Raw genomic sequence first — 22,766 nt, 5'->3', positions numbered from 1 at the left:
CTGAGCCGTAGTGGAATGGCTTAGTTTAGTTTCAACAGAAGCAAAACGCAGCCTGCTAATGCTACCAGTGCACTTGTGCCTTGATGCCTGTTTTGTTCTGTCTGTAAGAATCGAGGATCAGATCTCCATCTGTCATCACCGGACATTTTCTTTCTTGACATTTCAAGTCTTTGGGTGTAAATTTGTCTTTTCTGGTAAGGTAAAGTGCAGGCCTGTGCCGTGCCTAATACCCCTAGACACTACAGCAGCACTAAATAATGCGTTACCATGAATCACTGCAGTTTCATTGAAATTAATAAACTTGGCTGTCACCCAAATCTGGAGACGCATTTCACCCTACAGAGGCCTCCGAGTCCATAAGAGAGCATACAAGAAAGCAAGTCGAACTTGTGGTATGCCACGAAAGTAAAGACCCAGTTTCAAAAAAGGAAAGAAATGACACAACCTGTAACACCACAAAAGCCATATGCCATCGCACAGGGCATTACTCACATGGCACAGATCTTAAGAGTGACATATATTTTGATTGCTATTTTACCCTTATGTTGTGACTACCCGCTAGAGTTATAGGAAATAATAAAGGCAAACGGCATGTAGCTTAAGTTTAATGAGAAAGTTTCTAAGAAATATAGTGAGTTCATTTGTGGGGAAATCTTTCTTTTTCTGGTTTCTCTCGTGATTGCAGTTTTCTCCTGCACATTCTGAATTTTGAAACTTGTTCTGCATTTTTTCTTCCAGTGGAAACAAAATAATGAACTAGCATCCCAAATCTCCTTTTCCTAGATGATTCTCTCCCTTCCTTAGATGCAAGCTGTTACTGCTTGGCCAGCATCCCTTTCTGATTTTCTTTGACCTCTCTCTCTTGCATTCCTGGCTGCACAGTGGCTCACTTGGAGATTGTTTCCTTCCTTGACCCCGCTGAAAGGCAGTGGTTAGGAAACTTTCCTGGGATGTGCATGCAAGTTCTCTGAGAAAGGTCCAGCTCTCCCACTGTTGGGCAAGTGCTCTAATCACTCCGCTATTGTGCAGAAACTGCACTTTTCCCATTCTCTGTAATTAAATAGTTTCCAACATCTCCTACTCCTCCCATGAGCTCGGTGTTAAGGGTAAATATTCCGAGAAGGCATACTGGATCAACCGCCTTAGCGGTGCAGGCAGAATTTAAGGGCCTGTCTGCCTAAATCTAGATACCAGCAGAGTGAAGATGAGGTGCCTGGGTCACTCCCCAGACTGGAAGGAGACAGTGTTATGCCCATGGCCACTGCGGGAACTAGCAGGATGATCACGATATGCTGAGAGATGGAGACACCTAGGAGTTTAGGTGGTTTGACTCTGGATCCCTCTCAGGTACATAGGCATAATTTTGGCACCAGAAATCTCATAAGCCATGTCTGCAACATTAACTACAACACTCGGCAAAGTGTTGTAAAGTCCCTGAACAAGTTCTGAGAGAGCAGATTTGAGTGCAGTGGATGTTGATGGGAAGTCGACTTGCAAGGCGAGTGTGCAGTCAGGGTGACTTTGCTGGTGCAGTAGAAGCAACCCTATCAACGAAAGCATGCCGTCAGTCCCCAAGAGGGGCTGCCTGCCTTGGCAGTGGTCTGTCCAGCTGGTAGGACGAAGCACAAAGATCATAATAATTCAAGGACGGATGTTTGTGAAGCAGAGAAGAGATGAGCTGGTGCTCAAATGATGTTTGAGAGTCATGTTGTAGCTTTTCTAATCATCCAGGTTATAACCAGTATCTATGGCCATTTCTGAGTGCTCTTACCAAGAAGTTTAAAACACATGTTCATATACATCTGGGGTGGTTTAAAACACAGAAGGAAGACAGATAACTTCCAGAGATCCCTAGGAAGGCAGGATTTAGCCACTTGCAAAGTCAGCCTTTTCTGTGAAGGAAGAACACAGTTGTATTAGTGTGCCACTGGTATCTGACAGCCTCTTCCTGGGATACTGGTTCAAAACCCTTGGTTGTTTCCAAGGAGAAGGAAAAAGCGGATGTTTTCTACAAAAAAACACACTCCTTGCTCTATACCTAGATATGATGTAGGATCCAGTGTAGGAGCATGAGTCATGTGCTCCGCTGGCGTTACAGCACTTGGTAAGTGGGCAGTGAAGTGCAGTCGCTGGCTCATGAGTCATCAGCTTCATGTGAGTGGGCAGTCAAATCCTGCAGAGCTGATTTTTCAGAGACATTTCTAAGGGCATTTAGAAGCATAGCATATGGCATAGGCAAATTATTTTGGTTTTGTTTGTGCTTGCTGTGGCTTCAGCTTTGGCTGAGGCCCCACACTACTAGGCATGACATATCCTACAAGTTTTATTTTCTGTCATTCCAGCTTTGACATGCTTCTCTGGAGAAGTTTCATCATCTGGTTCTCTGTCTGCAGCTTCCACTTCTCTTTACATTCCAAGAGAAATGAGGAAGTGAATGGAAATAGCAAACGAGATAAACAAACTATACTATTTATTCTGCCGCTAGAGTTGCTTTGGCATCAAACTATAGTTCTGGTGAGTCTTAAATTCAAAATATGTATTTTTCCTTTCACTAGTTCTCCTTTTAGTGTCATTTGATGATGTAAAATAGCTGTAATTGTCAGTGGAACAGTGCTGCTGTTCCAAAACTTCACCTGGCACCTCATACAGCCACAGAAATCCTGCCACTTTCTGAGACAGGCCTCTTGCCGCAGCCAAAATATCCCCCATGGAGCTTCACAGGAGCCATGTCCTACTCTTACTCTTTATGCTTGCGGCCACACATGGGTCAGACACTCCCTCCATCATTATATGGAAGTGGAGGAAGATGGTACTTATCTTCCTCCTGATTTTCTCCGGACCCTTGGTGTGTGGCTCATGAAGAACACAAAAAAAATGGCAGCTTACTGAGTTCTGAGAGAAAGACAGCCAGCTCAGGCTGGACTGGATGAGACTTCTCGGCACTGCTCCTTGGGCTTGGCATCTCCCGGAAGAACGGCCTTGCTCTGCTGCCAGCTGTCACTGCTGCTGCTATCTCGAGGAGCAGCCCTGTGTGCCACAGTGCCTGGTTTAGAGTGGAAGCTCCCCTGGTGACTCACGAGTGTGTTGTATTTAAAAGCTGCTAGCAACAAGGCTTTTTTTAAAGCTTTTTCTTAATGTAAAAATCAGCATCCGGTGCAACTCCCCCTCCGAAAAACAAATCCAAACCTAAACCAAACATGAAGATCACCACAAAAACCAGACTGGTTGCAAACTGTAGCAAGCAGAACCAGGGGCACTGCGGACGTGGAGGTGCCCACAGCACCCTTTCTCGAGGCTGGGGTACAACTGCACCCCGCCGTGCCCAGCACAGGGGCCTGGCCCTTCCTGAGCCCCTCGGGGACACCCGACGGAGCAGGACCAAGCTTCTGACAGCCATCTGGCCTTTCCCAGCTTTTGAGCACCTCACGTACAGCCCAACTGTAGTTTTCCTGGACAGCCCCTTTGTTTTCACAGAATCACAGAATGGCAGGGGTTGGAAGGGACCTCTGTGGGTTATCTAGTCCAACCCCCCTGCTGAAGCAGGGTCACCTACAGCAGGCTGCACAGGACTGCGTCCAGGCGGGTCTTGAATATTTCCAGAGAAGGAGACTCCACAATCTCCCTGGGCAGCCTGTTCCAGGGCTCCGTCACCCTCAGAGGGAAGAAGTTCTTCCTCATGTTCGGACGGAACTTCCTGTGCTTCAGTTTGTGCCCATTGCCCCTTGTCCTGTCGGTGGGCACTACTGAAAAGAGTCTGGCCCCATCCTCCTGACACCCACCCTTCAGATATTAATAAGCATATATTAGGTCCCCTCTCAGCCTTCTCCAGGCTGAACAAGTCCAACTCCCTCAGCCTCTCCTCGTAGGAGAGATGCTCCAGTCCCCTCATCATCCTCGTAGCCCTCCGCTGGACTCTCTCCAGTAGCTCTTCATCTTTCTTGAACTGGGGAGCCCAGAACTGGACGCAGTACTCCAGATGGGGCCTCGCTAGGGCAGTGTAGAGGGGGAGGAGGACATCCCTCGACCTGTTCGCCACTTATTTCCCCCCCAAATCGCAGTCCAGTTGCACGCGCTGCTGCTCCCCCACTCCCTCCTGCCTTTTGTATCGCATTTCAGCACGGGACACACACACACACACACACATAAGGGGGGACCCCGTGGCTTCCCCCGCGGGGAAACGAGCTTTTCAAGGTGGGAGGATGCGAGAAGCCGGCCACATCGCTCCGGGGCGGAAGCGCTGGCGACCCAAAGCCCCCTCGGTGGTGGCCGCTACCGAGCCCCCCGCCCCGGCAGACAAAGGGGCAGCGCCCGGCGGAGCAGCCCGGGGTAGGGGGGGGGGGGGGGGGGGGGATGGCGGCGCGGCGGGGCCGGAGCGCAACGCCCCGGAGGCCGGAAGACAGGGCGGGGGGTGAGGGGTGGGGAGAGGGGAGGACCGGCTCGGCTCTGCTGAAAAGGAGGGCTTCCCCCCACCCCCCCACCCCCACCCCCCCCCACCCCCGGCCCTGTCCCGCAGGCGTCCCGCACCATGGCTCCGTCCTGGAGGAGCTGGCTGGCCAACGAGGGGAGCAAACACCTCTTTCTGGTAGGGGGCTGCCCCCAAGGGTGGGATGGGGTGTGGGGGGGGTCCCCTCGGCGGCGCCGACCTGCGGGGAGGGTGGCGGGGGCCGCGGCGGGCAGCCCCGGAGGGGGGTGTGGGAGGTTTGCAGGCTGCCGGGGTGCGGGAGGTCCCCGCCGCGCTCCGGGGGTCACGGGTGCGGGGGTGGGGGTGAGGGGTGCTCCGTGCCGGTGTGCGGCTGCCCGAGGGGTGACACGCGCGTGCCGTGGCGCGGGGGAGACGCCGGCGCCCGTGTCCCGCTGGGACCCGGCACACGGTGGGTTTGCTCTTTGTTAGAAGGCTGGGGGAGAAGATGTATCTTCTTGGAGGTCAAGTCCGTCCTGCCTTTGTCTCCTTTTTGCTGTTTTTTTGTTTTCTTTGAGCCCTTAACTGCAATATCGAACTAAAGGTTCGGAGCTGCGCTTTGTTCGCAGAGTGTTTCGCCAGCTCTCTGCAGGCTGAAGTCACACAAGTAAACTTTTGTGAAGTTCAGTGAAAGTGAGAATTTCTCACATAGGGACTGTTCCTTGTAATATTCTACAATATTTTGTGCTAAGTGCTCGAAGTTTGTTCTCCCGTTCCATTTACGCGTGTTTGCGAAAGTACGGGCATGGGGGTTTTATGAATGAAATTAACACTGAGAAGTTTGCACGTGTGACTTTCCCTTACAGTCTCTTGTTTCTGTTTCATTTCAGTTTTTCTGGCTCGCCGTCAATGTATGGCTCTTCTGGAAAACCTTCCTGCTCTATTATCAAGGGCTGCAGTATTATTATTTACATCAAATGTTAGGGGTGAGTGACCCGGACATTACTTTTTGCCCTGGAAACTGGGATGCTGGGAGATGAGAAAGTGACAGGATGGATTTGCTAGTCAAGGATAACATAAACTGCCTGTTAATGCTGTGAAGTGGGCAAATATCGAGTAGGAAATTACTGGGGTGCTGTTGACAGTTCTTCAGGAGTAGAAAGTGATAAGTGTTCAGAAGCAAAAGACCCAGTCAAGTGTGGGACATCTGTCCTTCCCCCTCCTCTCCGCCCTCCCAGTGTTCCCAGCTGCAGACAGGCTCACAGGAACACAAACACGCTCAACAGATGACTGGAGCTCTAATTTTTGTCATCAAAATGTTAGCCAAGCTCCGGGGCTCTCAATGGCAAATCCTTTCTAATCCTGTTATATTTGCTGAAGGATTTCTTTTGATAAGTCTTATCTCTGTTTGGTCTTTGTCATCCTCATAGATCCTCTGTTCTGGATAAATCATTGTAATCTATACAATTTTAGGGTTTTTTTTCTAATAACAAATTCTTGGAATCTGAATGGTTTAATTGAGATTTGGCTATTTTGATTTAGCAAGGGTAACATCCACCACCACCAGAAAGATAATTTGGGGAAGTGAGATACTGGTCTGTCCTGTGAAGTTATCCACAGCTACGCCATTGCAGTCATTTGAAACAACTTCCATCCAAAGGGCTAGATTAAGAGTTAACAACTTTTTGGAAAATGGTCTACGGATGTTAAGAATCTGAGACTCCAGGAAAAAGTGGGCGAATGCCATGGTGTTTTGTAACACGATGTCATACTCAGGAACAGATTTTAATGGAACGATGACGTGGGGTTAAAGCAGAGATGATGCTCATCCTAGCCTGCCGTGGAGCCTCTGGGTTTTATATTTGGAAGATCCAGGATGTATTTTTTCATATGGTTGAGATCATTGCCATAGCTAGTCAGTTCCATAAGTTTTTGTGAACTCGTTTGAAAGTAAGGCGACCTGATAAGCTTTTCTCTTTTTTGTCTTCTTGTGGCTGACTCAGACGTGTCAAGAAATGAATCTTAGCAAAGCTAGTGCAAAAAGAAGGGAATGAAAATACTTAAATCCTTCCTAATGGTGACTTTCTTGACAGAAAAAGTGTGACAATGTGTTTAATTTTACCATAATCTCTAATGGCTTTGCAGCCCAGTGCATCCATCTGAAAACTCTGTTCCTGCAGAGCAAGTGGGTTGTTTATAAAGCAAATGTTCTTGGGTCAATGTATTGGGCCAGATTGTCAGCTGGAATCAATCAGCAAAGTTCCTCTCAATTCAGAAGACTCGTCTGCCTTGTACCAGCGCATCGTCTGGTCTTTTTTTGGTTTCCTGGTACTTCAGAATGAGAGAGACATACAAAGTAACAAAGTGTGTTCAGAACCTGTGAGATGATTCAAGCAACAGATTCCTTGTCTTGGTGAGGAGGTGAGGACCAGGAGGCCACGTGTTGGAGGTTGTCTAACTGTGTCTGCAGCTCTGGGGAAAAATACCAAAGAAGTTTAGAGACTTTCTGAAATGAGGAGGAAAGTGAAGAGCTAAGTGTAGAAGATACTTTGGGTCAAAGTTCTGAAACTAATTTAAAAATTTTGAAAATATTAAAGACTGTAACACATTCTTGCAATTCCATTTTTACAGTTTATTTAAATATCATCCTCAGACCCTGAAGTTATCTTTCTCCCTTTTCTTCGATATATTTGTATATGCATATAAATCGTAGAAACATAGAATAGTTTGGGTTGGAAGGGGCCTTTAAAGGTCATCTAGTTCCAACCACCCCTGCAATGAGCAGGGACATCTTCAACTCGATCAGGTTGCTCAGAGCCTCGTCCAACTTGACCTTGAATGTTTCCAGGGAGGGGGCATCGACCACCTCTCTGGGCAACCTGTGCCAGTGCCTCACCACCCTCTCAGTAAAAAATGTCTTCCTTCTATCTAATCTAAATCTACCCTTTTTCAGTTTAAAGCCATTACCCCTTGTCCTATCATTACATGCCCTTGTAAAATGTCCCTCTCCAGCCTTCTTGTAGGCCCCTTCAAGTACTGGAAGGCCGCAACAAGGTCTCCCTGGAGCCTTCTCTTCTCCAGGCTGAACAGCCCCAACTCTCAGCCTTTCCTCATAGGAGAGTTGTTACTGCTCTCTGATCATTTTTGTGGCCTCCTCTAGACCCGCTCCAACAGGTCCATGTCTTTCTGTACTGAGGGCTCCAGAGCTGGACACAGGACTCCAGGTGGGGTCTCGCAAGGGCAGAACAAAGGGGCAGAATCCCCTCCCTCTCCCTGCTGGCCGTGCTTCTTTTGATGCAGCCCAGGATACGGTTGGCCTTCTGGGCTCTGAGCACACATTGGTGGCTCATGTCCAGTTTTTCATCCACCAGTACCCCCAAGTTCTTCTTGCCAGGGCTGCTCTCAATCCCTTCATCCCCCAGCCTGTATTAATACTGGGGGTTTCCCTGACCCAGGTGCAGGACCAAATCATTTTGCAAGGGTTGGGAAAATTGAACCAAATTTTTGTGTCTTCAGGAAACAAATCGAGCATATCCATAATAAAGCTGCTGTTAACTTCCTCAGGGATTTTTGCTCTTCTTGTTTTGTATATTGGTTTGCGTAGCCAATGGCCCATGGCACATCTGTATAGCCAGTCTCCTTGCTGTTCCGTACATGAGTGAGTGGCTTGCAGTGCCTCTGTGTGCATTCCTAATGTTTGAAAATTTTGAGATTTAGATGAAAATTCTTCATTTATAATTCAACAGTTGATTTTTTTTCTTTTGTCTTAACAGAATGAATTTTTACAGATACTTTCATGCAAATTGATTCTTTTTTCCAGCCAGTTAACAAAAAATGGCAAAAAAGAATGACATTTTTTTAATAAAAAAAAATTCTCTTGCTTGTCAGTGAAGTCTGCTAAGGAGTCTTTTTCTCTCTTTGTATGCTACAATATCCTAAAATCTCCATAAGAACTTCTGCACTTGCAGCACTGAAAGATTTACCACAGGTAATTTTATTGTTTACCAAGTAACAGGATGGAGAACAAGAAACGTTGCTGTAGGAAATCAGATTGTGATACAAAATGAGATCTTGGACTGAATATATTCAACTCTGCCACATTTTCATGCCGTGTCTTTTCTTTCTGATGGAAAGAAGGAGAAAGAATGAGGTTAGTCTTTCATTCAGTGTGCACTGAAGTGGTTCACATTCCTTCAGCCTTCTACAGAAGAGAGAGGCTCAGTGTTATTTTTTTCCAGTTGCATCCTCTGTGACCTTGAACAAGATTTTAAAATTATTTATGTACCTAACTCTTACTTAATCTTTCAGTGACAATCTTTCTGATCCTTAATTCTATACCTGTAAAATGTCACTAAGAGTGCGGTAGTGTCATGGAAGTGCAAAGTGAATAAGTCAAAGGCGCTGATGTGCTAGGAGGAGGTTTATTGGCCTATTCTGTGCTACAAAATTTAGCAGGTAAATTTATGTTGTGTCAAATAAAATCATAGAATCATTAAGGTTGGAAAAGACCTCTAAGATCATCAAGTCCAACCGTCAACACATCACCACCAGGACTACTAAACCATATCCCGGAGTGCCACATCTACACGGTTTTTAAACACCTCCAGGGATGGTGACTCCACCACTTCCCTGGGCAGCCTGTTCCAGTGCCTGACCACTCTTTCAGTAAAGACATTTTTCCTAATATCCAATCTAAACCTCCCCAATGCAACTTTAGGCCATTTCCTCTCATCCTATCACTTGTTACTTGGGAGAAGTAACACCTGCCTCACTACACCCTCCTTTCAGGTAGCTGTGAGAACAATAAGGTCCCCCCTCAGCCTCACCTTATCCAGACTAAACAACCCCAGTTCCCTCAGCTGCTCCTCATAAGACTCGTGCTTTAGACCCCTCACCAGCCTCATTGCCCTTCTCTGGACACACTCCAGCACTTCAATGTCTTTCTTGTAGTGGGGGGCCCAAAACTGAACACAGTACTCCAGGTGCGGCCTCACCAGTGCCGAGTACAGGGGCACGATCACCTCCCTGCTCCTGCTGGCCACACTATTCCTGATACAAGCCAGGATGCGGTTGGCCTTCTTGGCCACCTTGGCACACTGCTGGCTCATGTTCAGCTGGCTGTCAACCAACACCCCAAGGTCCTTTTCCTCCAGGCAGCTTTCCAGCCACTCTTCCCCAAGCCTGTAGCGTTGCATGGGGTTGTTGTGACCCAAGTGCAGGACCTGTCCCTTGGCCTTGCTGAACCCCATACGACTGACTTCAGCCCATCGATCCAGCTTTTGTCACTGCTTTGCTCAGTGTGATTCCTGTTGATGAGACCATGAACTCTTCACTGTGGAATCTCCATCCCTGGAGGTTTTAAAAAATCTAATTGGGAAAAACCCTGAGAAAACTTTGAGTTTGGTGTTGAACACCAAACTGACTAGAGCAGAAGATTGGATTAGAGACATGCTGAGGTCCCTTCCAACCAGAATAATTCTGTCATTGTATGATTCTTGCGGTGTAAGTTCAACCAGAGCATAGTGGATCTAAACCCCTTCCCAGAACTTTTGCCTGTATGAACCATCCCTTTGGATACTTAACCACTTGCAGCACTGCAGATCACGGTCTGACTGCATGAATGCATTCATTACTGTTGGTTCAGGAGCATGATTCAGATAGGGAATCTGACATGTTGCCTTACATTGCTTAAAGCAGAGAAGCCTAGGAAACACCCAACAGGCATGGATTTCTTATAAAAAAGTGTGGCAAAGAGGAGGGGAATATTCTCATCTTCATGTTCGTGACTGATAGATATTACCAGATGTAGTAGGCATGAATTACAGAAAGGAAGATTCATAAATTACTTGACGTGACTCCAAAATCTTCATTATTGGAGGTGTTGTGTCTGCTCAGTCAGAGAAATTGTCCAGATGGCTAATTTCTTTGCAGAGGTGAACATTTCTCCTTGCAGATTAGCTTGGCTGTATTTTTTGCTAACAAGTTTGCTTGCATCTGACCAACAAATTCAGTCCTCAGTTCAATACTGGCCTTATTATAGAACTCAAATCTTGCTTTTAACAGCATTAAATTAAATACCTGTTTCTTGTTACTTGAGTTTCCCATGAACAGAAGTAGCATTTTGTCATGGCATAAAAGGTCTCTCTTTCCCTATTCCCTCTCTAGTCTCTGCTCAAGTAACTCTAATGTAGTAAAATGGATGTTAATGCAAGAGACAAGCTTCTGGGTTTCAGCCCAAAATGGAGAAAATGCATTTTCAGAAGGATCTTTTTGAGAAAAGATTGTATAACTGAAAATGGACTGAAAAGGAGAAGTGCTGCCTCACTTTTTTATCTATACAGTTGCTGCCTTCTTACTGTGCAGTACTGTGCATTGCGTTTATGTCATCTTTATTCACTACTTGGAATATGTTCCAGGTGTTCCAATACCTTGCATGTCTCTCCTTGCTAATTTATTGTAATGGTAGAGATTGTACTAATAGAGGACAAATCCTGCTTGCATTGATACTTATGCAACCACACTGCAGCCTGCTTCCCCTGCACATCTAAGCACTGGAGGGAGTTGTGTAGCTTGACCCTTTGTTTTCCTTAATGCAGCATGGTTTTGCTATTTAATTGTCTTGTAACCAGGCTGTTTGGGATTTGCTCTTGAGAGTGTTAACGTGTAACAGGAATGTCTAGTAATAGATTTATGTTGCTATGGAAGATAGAGAGATACATATATATGTAGGATTCCCTAATAAAGACTGAGGTTGTTAATCCACAAGACCTTGTCTTGATAGTCCCCTGGAATTTGCAAGTAATCTGTTGCATTCTCATTGCCTCATTCTAGATTTTTTTATTTGCCAGAACATTTTTTCCTTCATCCCTTTGTCCTTCCTGGACAGCCACAGTTCAGCATCATTGCTGGAGATTATTCTCAGTTATGAAGAACTTGGGTTTTGCGCTATACAGTTCTTCTGTTTGCTTTCTTTCTTTTTTTAAACTTCTTGTGAAACTGTCAATAGTGGAGGTTCAGATAGTAGAGGTACATCTCAAATGATTAATTGACATTTTTACTGCTGTATCATGTAGACGTATTAAAAGTAGTCTTGTTGTCATCATTGCTTCTTGTTCTAAGATGATCATGGCATAACACTTTGTGTAGAACAGAACTGAATTATGGCCAAAATGTTTCTTTGGTTGATCAACTGTTATATTATCTGTTATTGTGGTATTCCCATGGTAGTCCAACCATGCAGGTCTTAAAGTAAAAATAGCTGCATTACACTTCAGAAGACCGGTTTTACAGACCATATTACCTACTGTGTTGTGATAAGGGGAAATTATTCAAGGTAAAGGAATCAGATGTTCCATTGCTTCTGTGTGTCTGTGACTCAGATATGACAATAAGCAACGTCGTGCGCTGGCCATGAGTTGCAGTGTGTTGTGGATCTCTTGGGGAAACCAAGTACCCTTAATCCCTTGATTCATGACTGAATTTGTGAAGTTTAGATCATGCTGCATCTTGCAGGATCAACTATTCAAGCTCTTCTTGCTAGTTAATGTATAAAATACTGTCACACTTTGTGATGTTGCTCCAAAAGATGGATGGTCTGGAATGCTCAAATCTGAAAGATAACTTGAGATCCCTTCCAGTCTGTGTGTGAGTCATTCTCCTTAGCACAAAATGAAACCTGTAACTCAGCGACACTGACAAAAGTCTGTTTAAAATTGTGTTTCCTGAGGTCAGGATTTCAACAGATTAAATTAACTGATTAATAACTTAGTAAAGATGAACATTTTGGTCTGAAATCTTGTAAGCGTGTACACTTTGGAGATTATCAGAGAAGTTGGAAGCTACTATTGAATTCCAGATTAAGATAGTTGCTTTCTTCAGATTGAATGACTGATTTAAGCAGAAGGAAAAGTACGTCTAACACAAAGGGGCTGCGTATAAAATGAGAACGTGACTTAAATATGTGGACAGAAGGAGAAGGAAAACCTTCAAGGAATGCCCCTTTGGTGAGTTACAAGTGGACGGTGAGAATATTGATTCTCAGTGGTGCAGGGAAGATACCCCATACCTTGTGAAAGAGCTAGAAATATTGTTGCCGTTGTCCACTCCTGATGTTTCTCTCTTTCTATAATATCATATCCAACTTCCGATTCATGTATGCAAGCAGAATATTGAAGTTGAATTAACATAGAGAATTGGGCTCCTGTTAAATTCTCTGTGTAGAGAATTGCTGTTTTTTGTTGTTTGTTTTTTTATATACTTAATATACTTTTTCAAATGTGATTCAAAAATATTACATCACTTGATCTTAAAATAATGTTTAAAGGGTGTCAGTACATGAGGTTGGGATTTATGGAGTCCTGCTGTGAAACCTTCCATCTTCAGGAACAAAACCAAGTCAACTTTTGTAGACGTTTTCACACATTCTGGTAGGTTTCCCCTACCCTCGCATTTTCCTTCCTTTCAGCTTCCTTTCAGCTGCTTTGGGTTTTTTTTGCTAGATCTCCAGTCAGATTTGGCAGGCCTAGGGGGAATAATTGCTATCTGTAGAATTCAGATCTGTCCTTCATCTTAGGTTGCCTGTGCTCTGTTAATCAAAACAAGGAGCACTGCATGAAGAAAAGGAAGTCAGGACAAAAGGAGGCATGCTGTGTAGCACAATTTGTCCCACCTTCGAAAATAAATATTTTTAGCTGCTCCAGTACTGATTTGGGGAGGTGGTCTGTGACCAGTGTCTGCGGAGCAGCGTGTGTCTTATGAGTCTTCCCACAGCCTTTCAAATTGCCCTGAACCATAGAAGATTGAAAAAGTTCAAAGAAGGGCCTCCAGAGAGAGCATCAAGTGTGGTGTCTCTGCTGCACCATGACCTGTTTATGGTTGTTGCCTGTAGGTAGTGAAGTCTTGAGAAACAGATCGCATCACTTTTAGGTGCAGAAGGATTTGTGGTATTCTTTTTTTGCTATATTTTTGCTATATTATGCTATGTTTTTTTGCTACAAGATGGGCTTAAAAAGTGAGATAGGAAAGTATTGGTTGAGGTCTTCCTATATTCTGCTCTCCTGTATGTTTTGCAACCATGCATTTAATATTAGATTTCTGTGCACAGCAGCTGCAGGTAGTGTTCATCTTTGTGGGGATTTCTGTGGTTTGTGCTTAGAACTGACAAACTTTAGGGAATTCTGTGCTACACAGTAAGTTACTTTAGCCCTCAAGCTAATATGCAATCATTTGCCGAGGTCCAGAGAAGCTCATTTTCCCTACTATGCTGGCAGCAACACACAGAATATCCAACAAGAACTGACTCTTTACTTCTCTGTCCTACTTTGCATGTTGTGTGAGCATAGCCAGGAGTCCATCCCGATTTCTGTGGGACTGTAGATCAGACAGGGATAGCTGGAGAGCTTACATTCCCCCTGTATCTCTGCAGACCTTTTCTGCTGCTTTGGAGAAGGAAAATATGGTGATTGCTTGATACTTACTGGAGAAAAAATCTACCCCAGTGTATAGGAATTGAGTTTGTAGTGGGTCCAGTTCTCTGCTATCGCTGCCACAGATTTCCTCTATGAATTGCATGAATCCTTTAGTTTTTCTATGCCTCTTTGCCCCTCCATGAAATGGGATAACAGTGTGTGTGGTACTGGGTAGGGAGTACGGAAGGAGGTTGTCAAATATTTGGATGTGGTATCAGCAAAAGTAGATAAAAGAGAGTGTCCAGCAGAGATTTTTGCAGGTATTTTTTTCTCTTTTTGATCCTATAGAAATTTCACATGCTACCAAAATGAAAGAGCACTTTTTTCTCTTTTTTTCTTAAGACAATGATAATCTTGGGAAGAAAAGAGGATCATATTTCTCGCATTTTTTAGCTACTTATTAAGGATAAATATTCCCTTCCAGAACCAGTGAGTTGCCTTGGAGCAAAAATCATCTTTTATTCTACTATTTTTTAAAAATCCAACAATGCACTATGTTAATTTGTTATGATGCCACCCAGTCAATCCAAAGGAAGTCAAGAATGGGACCACTTGGAAATCATTTGGAAAGAATTAGTTTCATGGGGATATTTTTAGCCTTTGGATATATGTTAAGAGGAAACTTAGTACTCTGTTCTGGGTCCTGCATGAATTGTGATTCTAAGCATGGCTAAATGTATTACTGTACCATTGTTTTCAAATTGGTCATGGGCTTGTTGCAACAAACTGCCAAAGCCTATTTCTTCAGAATAAAACCTTAAATGAACCATTGGTTAAAATATTTAAATCACGCCTTCCTAGAAGTGCACTACATATTTGAAGAAATTATTCCCTGCTTTTCTTTTTTTTTTTTTCTTTGTAGAGATGCTGATTGCATTGAATTAGAATCAATGTAAGGGTATTATTCCATAGTAACTGCATTGTGAATGAGTATTTGCTATTTGTTAAATGGTGGCATGTAAAAAGGCAAAGGAAGGTTCGTAGGGTAGCTTTTTCTTTGCATCACAGATGATTCAATTTTTTTGTACCGGTTAAACTGTTTGGCATTTTACTTCTTACAATAATGTTCCGTCTGAACATGAGGAAGAACTTCTTCCCTCTGAGGGTGACCGAACACTGGAACAGGCTGCCCAGGGAGGCTGTGGAGTCTCCTTCTCTGGAGATATTCAAGACCCGCCTGGACGCGGTCCTGTGCAGCCTGCTGTAGGTGACCCTGCTTCGGCAGGAGGGTTGGACTAAGTGACCCACAGAGGTCCCTTCCAACCCCTACCATTCTGTGATTCTGTGATTCTGTGACCACTCATCCAGCCCACACTTCCTGAGCTTCCCTAGGAGGATGTTATGGGAGACAGTGTTGAAAGCCTTGCTGAAGTCGAGGTAGACAACATCCACGGCTCTCCCCTCATCTACCCACTCAGTCATGCCATCGTAGAAAGCTATCAGATTGGTCAGGCATAATTTCCCCTTGGTGAATCCATGCTGACTACTCCTGATAACCTTCTTTTCCTCCACTTGCTTGTTGATGACCTCCAGGATAAGCTGCCCCATCACCTTTCCCGGGATGGAGGTGAGACTGACTGTCCTGTAGTTCCCTGGGTCCTCCTTCTTGCCCTTTTTGAAGATTGGAGTGACATTGACCTTTCTCCCGTCCTCGGGCACCTCTCCTGTCCTCCAGGACCTCTCAAAGATGATGGAGAGTGACTCAGCAATGACATCCGCCAGCTCCCTCAGCACTTGTGGGTACATTCCATCAGGGCCCATGGATTTGTGGGCGTCCAGATCGCTTAAGCGATCCCTCACACAGTCCTCCTCAACCAAGGGAAAGTCATCCTCTCTGATGGCTTCTTCTCTTTCCTCCGGAGCCTGGGATTCCTGAGGGCCTGCCTTGGCACTGAAGACTGAAGCAAAGAAGGCATTCAGTAACTCTGCCTTCCCTGCCTCCTCCATCACCAGGACACCCGCCTCATTCAGCAGCGGCCCCACATTGTCCCTAGCCTTCCTTTTGCTGCTGATGTAGTTGAAGAAGCCCTTCTTGTTGTTTTTGACATCCTTTGCCAGCTTCAATTCCAGGTGGGCTTTGGCCTTCCTTGTGGCATCCCTTCATGCTCCGACCACATTCCTGTACTCTTCCCAAGTGGCCTGCCCCTCTTTCCACATTCCATGGACCTTTCTCTTCTACCTGAAGTACTTAATACTAAACAGTGTAGAATTTACTCTGTTCTAGACTATTCCAAACTAGACTGTTTTGTTGAAGTAGTGTAAGAAGACTAGTTGTGCCTGATAAAGGACGTTTTGGATAACTGATATCATGACTGGTTTATGCTTAAACTTAAAGACAACATAAATTCTTGAGAAGCTAATGAGGTATCATATAGGTCATATAATAGAAATAGTACCATTTTTTAATAGCTTATTAATTGTATTGCAACTTTTTTCAGCTTTTGAGTGTTAGTCAACAGCTACAGAAATGTTTCAATTTACTTCTGTGTTCTGCATAACGTTCGTTCTACTTAGTTCTTGGGTTTTTCACATCATGCTGATTTAATTGCTGAAAAACTGTAGTACATCAGCAAGCTTTAATAAAAATGCTTATATGTGTTTAATGACCATGTTTTTGAAGTTATTGCTTTTATGAGGTGTATAGCTCATTTTTAGCTTCCCTGTAGATGAATAATAATTAATGAAAATAGAGACAGTCTTGTGTATGCAAACAGCACATTATAGAGACATTTTACTTGCCATTAAATCCAATAATTTCAAGGGTATTACCATTTTAACTGATAGTCCAAAAATATTTATGATGTTCTAAAGACAATTGAAGCTACTGTGGGCAAAGATGGAGAAATATTGATTGTGTTTGTTCACATTTCTTTTTTTTAATCATACTTTGAAGTGGAAAGGGACATCAGCATTAAGTAAAATCTCAGCTCAGTGGCTGAGGTTGTGGCCGTTGTAGCTGGTGCTCAGTTGTACTCATTGCACTTGGGTTCCGGACCAGTCAGGAGAGTCCAGAGGGGGAAGGAGAGGGTGATCTGAAGTCTGAAGAGCATAACTTGTGAGGGAAAAGTAGCAAGAATAGGCTCTCATTGTGCATGTGAGCAGAGTGTGAAGTAAGAGATGAAAGAGAAGCAAGGGAGTTTTTATGTGAGGGAAAGAAGGACTAATGGTGCATTGGAAGAAATAGCAGAGTAGGTCCGAAGAGTGGGGAAGAGCTATGAGTTGTAATTCATTCTAGTCTTATTTCCTATAATTTAGTAGGTTAGAGATGCCTCTGTTGCAAGTGCCCCTCACAGTGTAACTTTGTGAGATCTGCTTCCAGGATGTTTGTCAGGGATCCCACATTTACATGGCAGAGAACAAGGTAGAGCGCATTTGTGGGGTAATTGCTCCTGCTTCTCATGGGCAACTTTTGAGAGAAGGTGCCCTTATGATGGCTTTGTTCTGTGGAAGCCAGTAGTGTCTGGTGAGGAGGTCCCTAGCACTCAGGTCTAACTAAATAATGTTAAGTAACCAGAGGAGAAATGGGCTTTAGGTGGAGACCTTGATGCTTCAGGTGGATTGAACATCTTTACCTTCTGTTTGCCTGCTGGTTTTGTGCCCAGATGCACGGCAGAGAAGGTGGGGACTTGGGTGTTATGGATGGTGAGAGCAGTTAGGTTTGATGTTTTACGGCACTGAGAAGCTCCTGTCATGCCATGGTACTTGTGATCTTGCTGGACATGCTGAAATCCAGTTATTTTTTTTACTTTATTTTTACTAGTTTGTATATTTGTGTGACATGTAGATAAGCCTGTAAAAAACAGCTAGTAGCTATTACAAATTTTGAAATTACAAGGCTTTTCTAATATTTTTTTTAAATGTAAATTTTCAAATATATAAAACCTCTTTGTTTCCCTTCAATTTTATTTCTTCTTCTCAAGAAGAAAGATATGAATATAATAAATGTTTCACTTATTAAATTTTTTTTGACTGAGAAATAACAAATGTTCTTCTTTTGACATAAAGTTTCATTTTGAAAATGTAATACATCTCTGGTAATTTTATTAGATAATTTGTACCTGTTTAAATCATTCACATACCTCTGCAGTATTTGAGTTATCTTATAATATTACAATAGCTTTTTATTAATTTCTTCAGGAGCTGAAAAACTTGGGTTTTAGAGAACATTGCAAGAAATACCCTTCCTGAAATCTGCTGACAGTCTAAAAGCACCGTTTATATAAGCTAGTAAAATGATAATTCCCCCTAATAACTAGGAGAACAATAGCATTTTGCTAACTTTTTAAAAAATCATAAATGAATGAGAGAATATAATAAGATTAAAAAATACAGGGTTATGACATTAATGTGTGCTTTGTTCACTTATTTGACAAGTGTTTTTGTTCTAATTATGTGTGTTCCAAATATACCACTGAAAGCATTAGTGAAATTAGATTTCATTACACTTCCCAGCTACTGAGTAGTTAAAATGAAGAAAACCTGCTTTCTTTCGGTCCAAATATGGCACTGCATAGTGTGAATGGATGAGGAGTTCTGTGACAGTTCTCTAACAGTCCTTGAAACACTATTATCATTTCGGTTTAATTGAAACAATGTTTTTGGTACATCTTTTTCTGGCTTGTTTACCAGAAAATCGTTACACTTTACTTAAGTGACTGTCTACTGTCTTCATAGTATTTATCTGTCTTTCTTATTTAATTATATCTGTTGCAGCTTGTAGGTAATTTCTCAGTGGATGCTTATTGTTGTCTCAGATATCTTTTGTTCCATGTGGCTCTGAGCACTGATGAAGATACTGGTTCTTTCTGCAGAGAGTTGTCATTTACTGACATTATTGCTGGCAAAATTAATTCTAAATATTTTTTTGATGCAAAAGTGAGAGCTGTTTCCCTCAGAGAACTGGATGGCATGCTGTGTGTACAGTGTTTTTTCAGTACATGTAAAACGTTGTGAAACTCCACTGTTCTGATTAGTCAAGAGCACACGAACCGTTCGGGTTCACAGCAAAGAAAAGGAGGTTGAATATTGCCAGCTGAACCATTAGAGCGTCTGTTCTCCCTGTAATCTAACTCTTGCTATATTTGTTCAGCTAGGATTGTGTGTTAGCAGAGCTTCAGCATCTGTCCTCAATCTCAACTGCTGCCTTGTCCTGCTACCAATGTGCCGTGTTCTCTTGGCCTTCCTCCGAGGATCTCGGAAGGTAAGTACTGTCCTCAGAATGCAGCAGTTGAGAAGAAGAGGGCCCTGGTCTCTGTTTAGTCTAAAAATAATACGAAAAAATCAGTTATATCCCTGTTTATTATACAGTATGTTTCTGCATGGTACAAGTATTCATGACCGCTTTCAAGACAGTGCCTTGGCTGACATTGTCTGGTTTGATTGGACCGGTTGTGGGGAAGGTTTGTTGAAGGCATTTTTGAAGGACAGGGACTTGCTGTGAAACTGTAAACAGATGAAGTCCCCTCCTTCTTTCCCTGCTCTAATACTAAAGACGTCTGTGTCCTCTCTACTGCTTCCTGGTAGAATTCAACATGCAGAAAAGACTTCATCTCTGCATGACCGGAAGTGTCCTACTGGAGATGACGGAACTTTAAATAAAAATACCCAACCTGATATATTCATTATCACGGGAGAAAAAAATGTTCTGGCAAAGCTAAGAGGGTTGGTTTTCTGTACCAGCATTCAAAAAACAAGTTCAGTTTGTTTGTGATTTGTCAGTTACTTTGACAGAAATATAAGTAAAGGTTTTGAGGAACATCAGTGTTTTCTAGATGGCTGCAAATTGAACCTGTGAGTTCTGTTCATCAAGTGGCAGTACCTATAAGATTTGATGCCCATAGATGCATATATATATGCAAATATACCTTTGGCTCTGATCCTGCTCATTAAAGAGTCAGTGACGCTTACAACAATTAGTGCTGGAATTCTTAGATTTTAAGGCCAGAAGGGACATTACTTTATGTGTTCTTGACATCTGTGCAATACTGATCCGACGGTGATTTCTTCATTAAGGCCTCAGAATTGGCGCACAGACATAACCCTGTAGTTTTTAAATTTAGGTACTGTGCTTGCAAGGATGTTAGACCTACTGAAAGCTGAAGTTCCTATTAAGTCACCTCAGTTGCTGTTGGTATTTTTTTCTTTGCTTTGTTTTAGAAGAGAGATTGCTTGAATTCTTCTCTTATTAGGTTGCCAGCAGGAAGACCAGAAGGCTACTAGATAAAAGTAAAACTTTCCACGTGACGTGTGGTGTTACAATATGCATCTTTTCAGGTGAGATCTTAATGTGCTGAGCAGCAGCTTGTTCGGGAAACACACTAAAGCAGTATTTTGAGATTTTTCTTGTACAGTACATTTGGGGGTAGTCTTGCTCTGTGCTTCCCTGCCTTCAATTGTGAATGCTTTCTCGCATGTGCGTGGGTTTTGGTTTATTTTTCCTTTAAACATGGTCTTACAATCTAACGCTGAGCCTTTCCTTAAAATTCCAGTTTCTAAAAGGACAGATGTATGAGATCAGGTCAGAATCTGCCATTAGAAGTGACCTTTGACTGTGCCTGAGGAATTTGAGTGAAGAAGTAGGATGCTACAGGCTTATCTGCGGAAGGGGGAGCAGTGGAGGCAAATACCCATTTCACTGAAGAAGAAACGTTCTTTGGTGGACACCTTTGAATGTTATTTCTCAGCTGAAGCATTGCAGTACAGAAATGATTGCTGTATTGTTAAAAAAATCTTAAAATACATACAGCTTTCTGCAATGAATATCTATAACCTGATTTACTTTAGAAAAATAATTCCTTAGTCCCTGATGTCTCTTGTGCAGGTGATGTGATTATGGTTTGGCATCTGAGTAGCCACTTTACTTCAGGGGAACATCTGCCTCTTGTTTACGGATCTCAGCTTTACTCTGTTTTCTTTAGTCTTACATGTTGCTGCTCATCTGGTGAATGCTCTTAACTTCTCTGAGAACTACAACGAAGACTTTCTGTCAATAAATGCAGCAAACTATCGTGGTGAGGTGAGCCAACTCTCCTTTTATATTTTGCTTTTAAGTATATAATTTAAATATATGATTATTCGTATATCCAATTCCATTGTGTGATTCATTGTGTGGTCTATACAGTGCTGCTGGTTTTGTGCATTGAAAGCTCACCATCATGTGGATTGCTGTGGATTTTATTTCTTTCTCTGGACAAGGCATGTATTGAGCACTTTGTTTAAGCCAGCAGGATTCAGACCTATTGGACTGTGGGGTGGAGAATGCTGTCATCACGTCCTTTCACCTTGTGCCCTGTTCTCCTTCTCTACAACATCCTTTAACTTTTGGTCAGCCCTGAATTGGTCAGGCAGTTGGACTAGATGATTGTTGTAGGTCACTTCCGACTGAAATACTCTGTTCTACTCTGCTGCTGCTGCTCTCTGTTCCTTGGATAGGCCTGACTGAGACAATTCTGCTGCGGTTTTGGGAACATACATTCTGTATTTGCAATATTTGGAATATAGGGCTATATGACATAGACTGGGGATTTGAGGATAGAGAGATTTTTGAACTGCAGTTGAAACTGTAGTATATATGCTGAGAGTAGAATTAGTTACCTGCATGAACTGGGCTGGAAGCTGATTGCAACTTACGAAATACTTTGTTTGCATGGCTTCTCTGGTTGTGGTGCAGATCTGAAGGCATACCACAATCCTAGTCCCTTCTGCAGGTACCTGCTTGTGCGTTTGGCGCTGGAGGGTTGTTTGCAGATTTTAGGAGTAAGACCAGAGTCCAGGACTCTTTCTTCTTTGGGCTACAATCAATTTCTCTCTTGTTTATGTTCATTTTAGTCTCAAGTATGCATTTCTTTTCTACCAGTTTCATTAGGAAAGATTTAGAATGACCCTATCCCAGCTGCATCCTTTCCTGGAAAAGGAGAGCTTGACTCAGCCTAGGCTCATAACGACCAACAACCGAGGTCTTCCACTCCCTGGGTGAATGATCTAATCACCGAGCTATTCTATGGCAGACAGACATGCCAACACCAACTATTGTGCTGAGGTTCTGGATTCAACTCAAGTGTCTGCATGTGTTAGGAGTGGTCTGGTAGACAGCCTTGTCAGGAGCCTTAGCAGGAGCTTGCCTCAAGCAAGAATGTGCCAGGGTGTGCGTGGCAGCCTTAGGAATTTTGCAAGAGAAAACAGAGATAATAACAAGTTTTTAGTAGCTCTAGGATCAAAACCTCACAGATTTTAAGAACTCTAGTGGCTCTTGAACCTTTGTGCTTGAATTCCACTTAAACTTGTCTGCACTGCAAATCTCTTGGTGATGTAACTGGCACTAAAATGCTCGCTGCTGGTCTTTCATTTAAATTCAAAATCTCTCTCTCTTCTTCTCCCCTCTGTCCTCCCAAAGGTATAAGGTAACTGAGTAAAGTTAGCCTTTCAAAAAATAATTATTTGTAAAATTATCTGGATCCTACTTTTTCATAACAAATCAGAAATATCTTCACGGCGAGACAGCAAAGGCTGAAGTTTTAGTTTGTGTTGATTTGCAGTCGGTGTAAAGTGCTACCAAATACTAAATCCATTCTTGCTTCCAGATTTAGGGATTGCTTATGCCATTGAGCACATGAACTTTATGAGCTACTTATTATTGTTGTGTTATACATATGGATATAAAATCATATATGTATCTCTGTTTTTCAGGACCCGAGGAAACTGCTTTTTGCTTCCGGTAAGTCCATTGCAAAACCAAATGAGAAAGTTTGCTGCTTCTCATCATCGCTCTCCAGACAAAACATTTTGGTCCTGCATTCATGTGGTCCATTTATTGTATCTCAGCTAGGTTGAGATGTGTTATTTGTGTTAATATAACCTGGATTTGCTTATCCAGTAGTCAGGAGGGAGGAGTGACGTAAGCC

At 43.2% G+C, this 22,766-nt stretch overlaps 1 protein-coding gene across 2 annotated transcripts in view; it reads left to right on the top strand.

Annotated features, from left to right (window-relative positions):
• Positions 1-4,522: 4,522 nt before the first annotated feature.
• The window catches only part of NOX4 (NADPH oxidase 4), a 115,428-nt gene continuing 97,184 nt past the window's right edge, over positions 4,523-22,766 (top strand). For both annotated transcript variants that reach the window (XM_075425179.1, XM_075425094.1), the window contains exons 1-6: positions 4,523-4,582; positions 5,290-5,385; positions 18,956-19,066; positions 20,055-20,139; positions 20,784-20,881; positions 22,552-22,579. In XM_075425179.1, coding sequence (XP_075281294.1) covers positions 4,526-4,582; positions 5,290-5,385; positions 18,956-19,066; positions 20,055-20,139; positions 20,784-20,881; positions 22,552-22,579 — 475 coding nt within the window. In that variant the 5' untranslated portion in view covers positions 4,523-4,525. The remainder of the gene's footprint in view (positions 4,583-5,289; positions 5,386-18,955; positions 19,067-20,054; positions 20,140-20,783; positions 20,882-22,551; positions 22,580-22,766) is intronic.

The sequence above is a fragment of the Opisthocomus hoazin genome, chromosome 1 (assembly GCF_030867145.1).
Source record: "Opisthocomus hoazin isolate bOpiHoa1 chromosome 1, bOpiHoa1.hap1, whole genome shotgun sequence".
Classification (NCBI taxonomy): Eukaryota; Metazoa; Chordata; class Aves; order Opisthocomiformes; family Opisthocomidae; genus Opisthocomus; species Opisthocomus hoazin.
The sequence above is the reverse complement of the archived record's forward strand: the minus strand, read 5'-3'. Positions and strand labels throughout refer to the sequence as shown.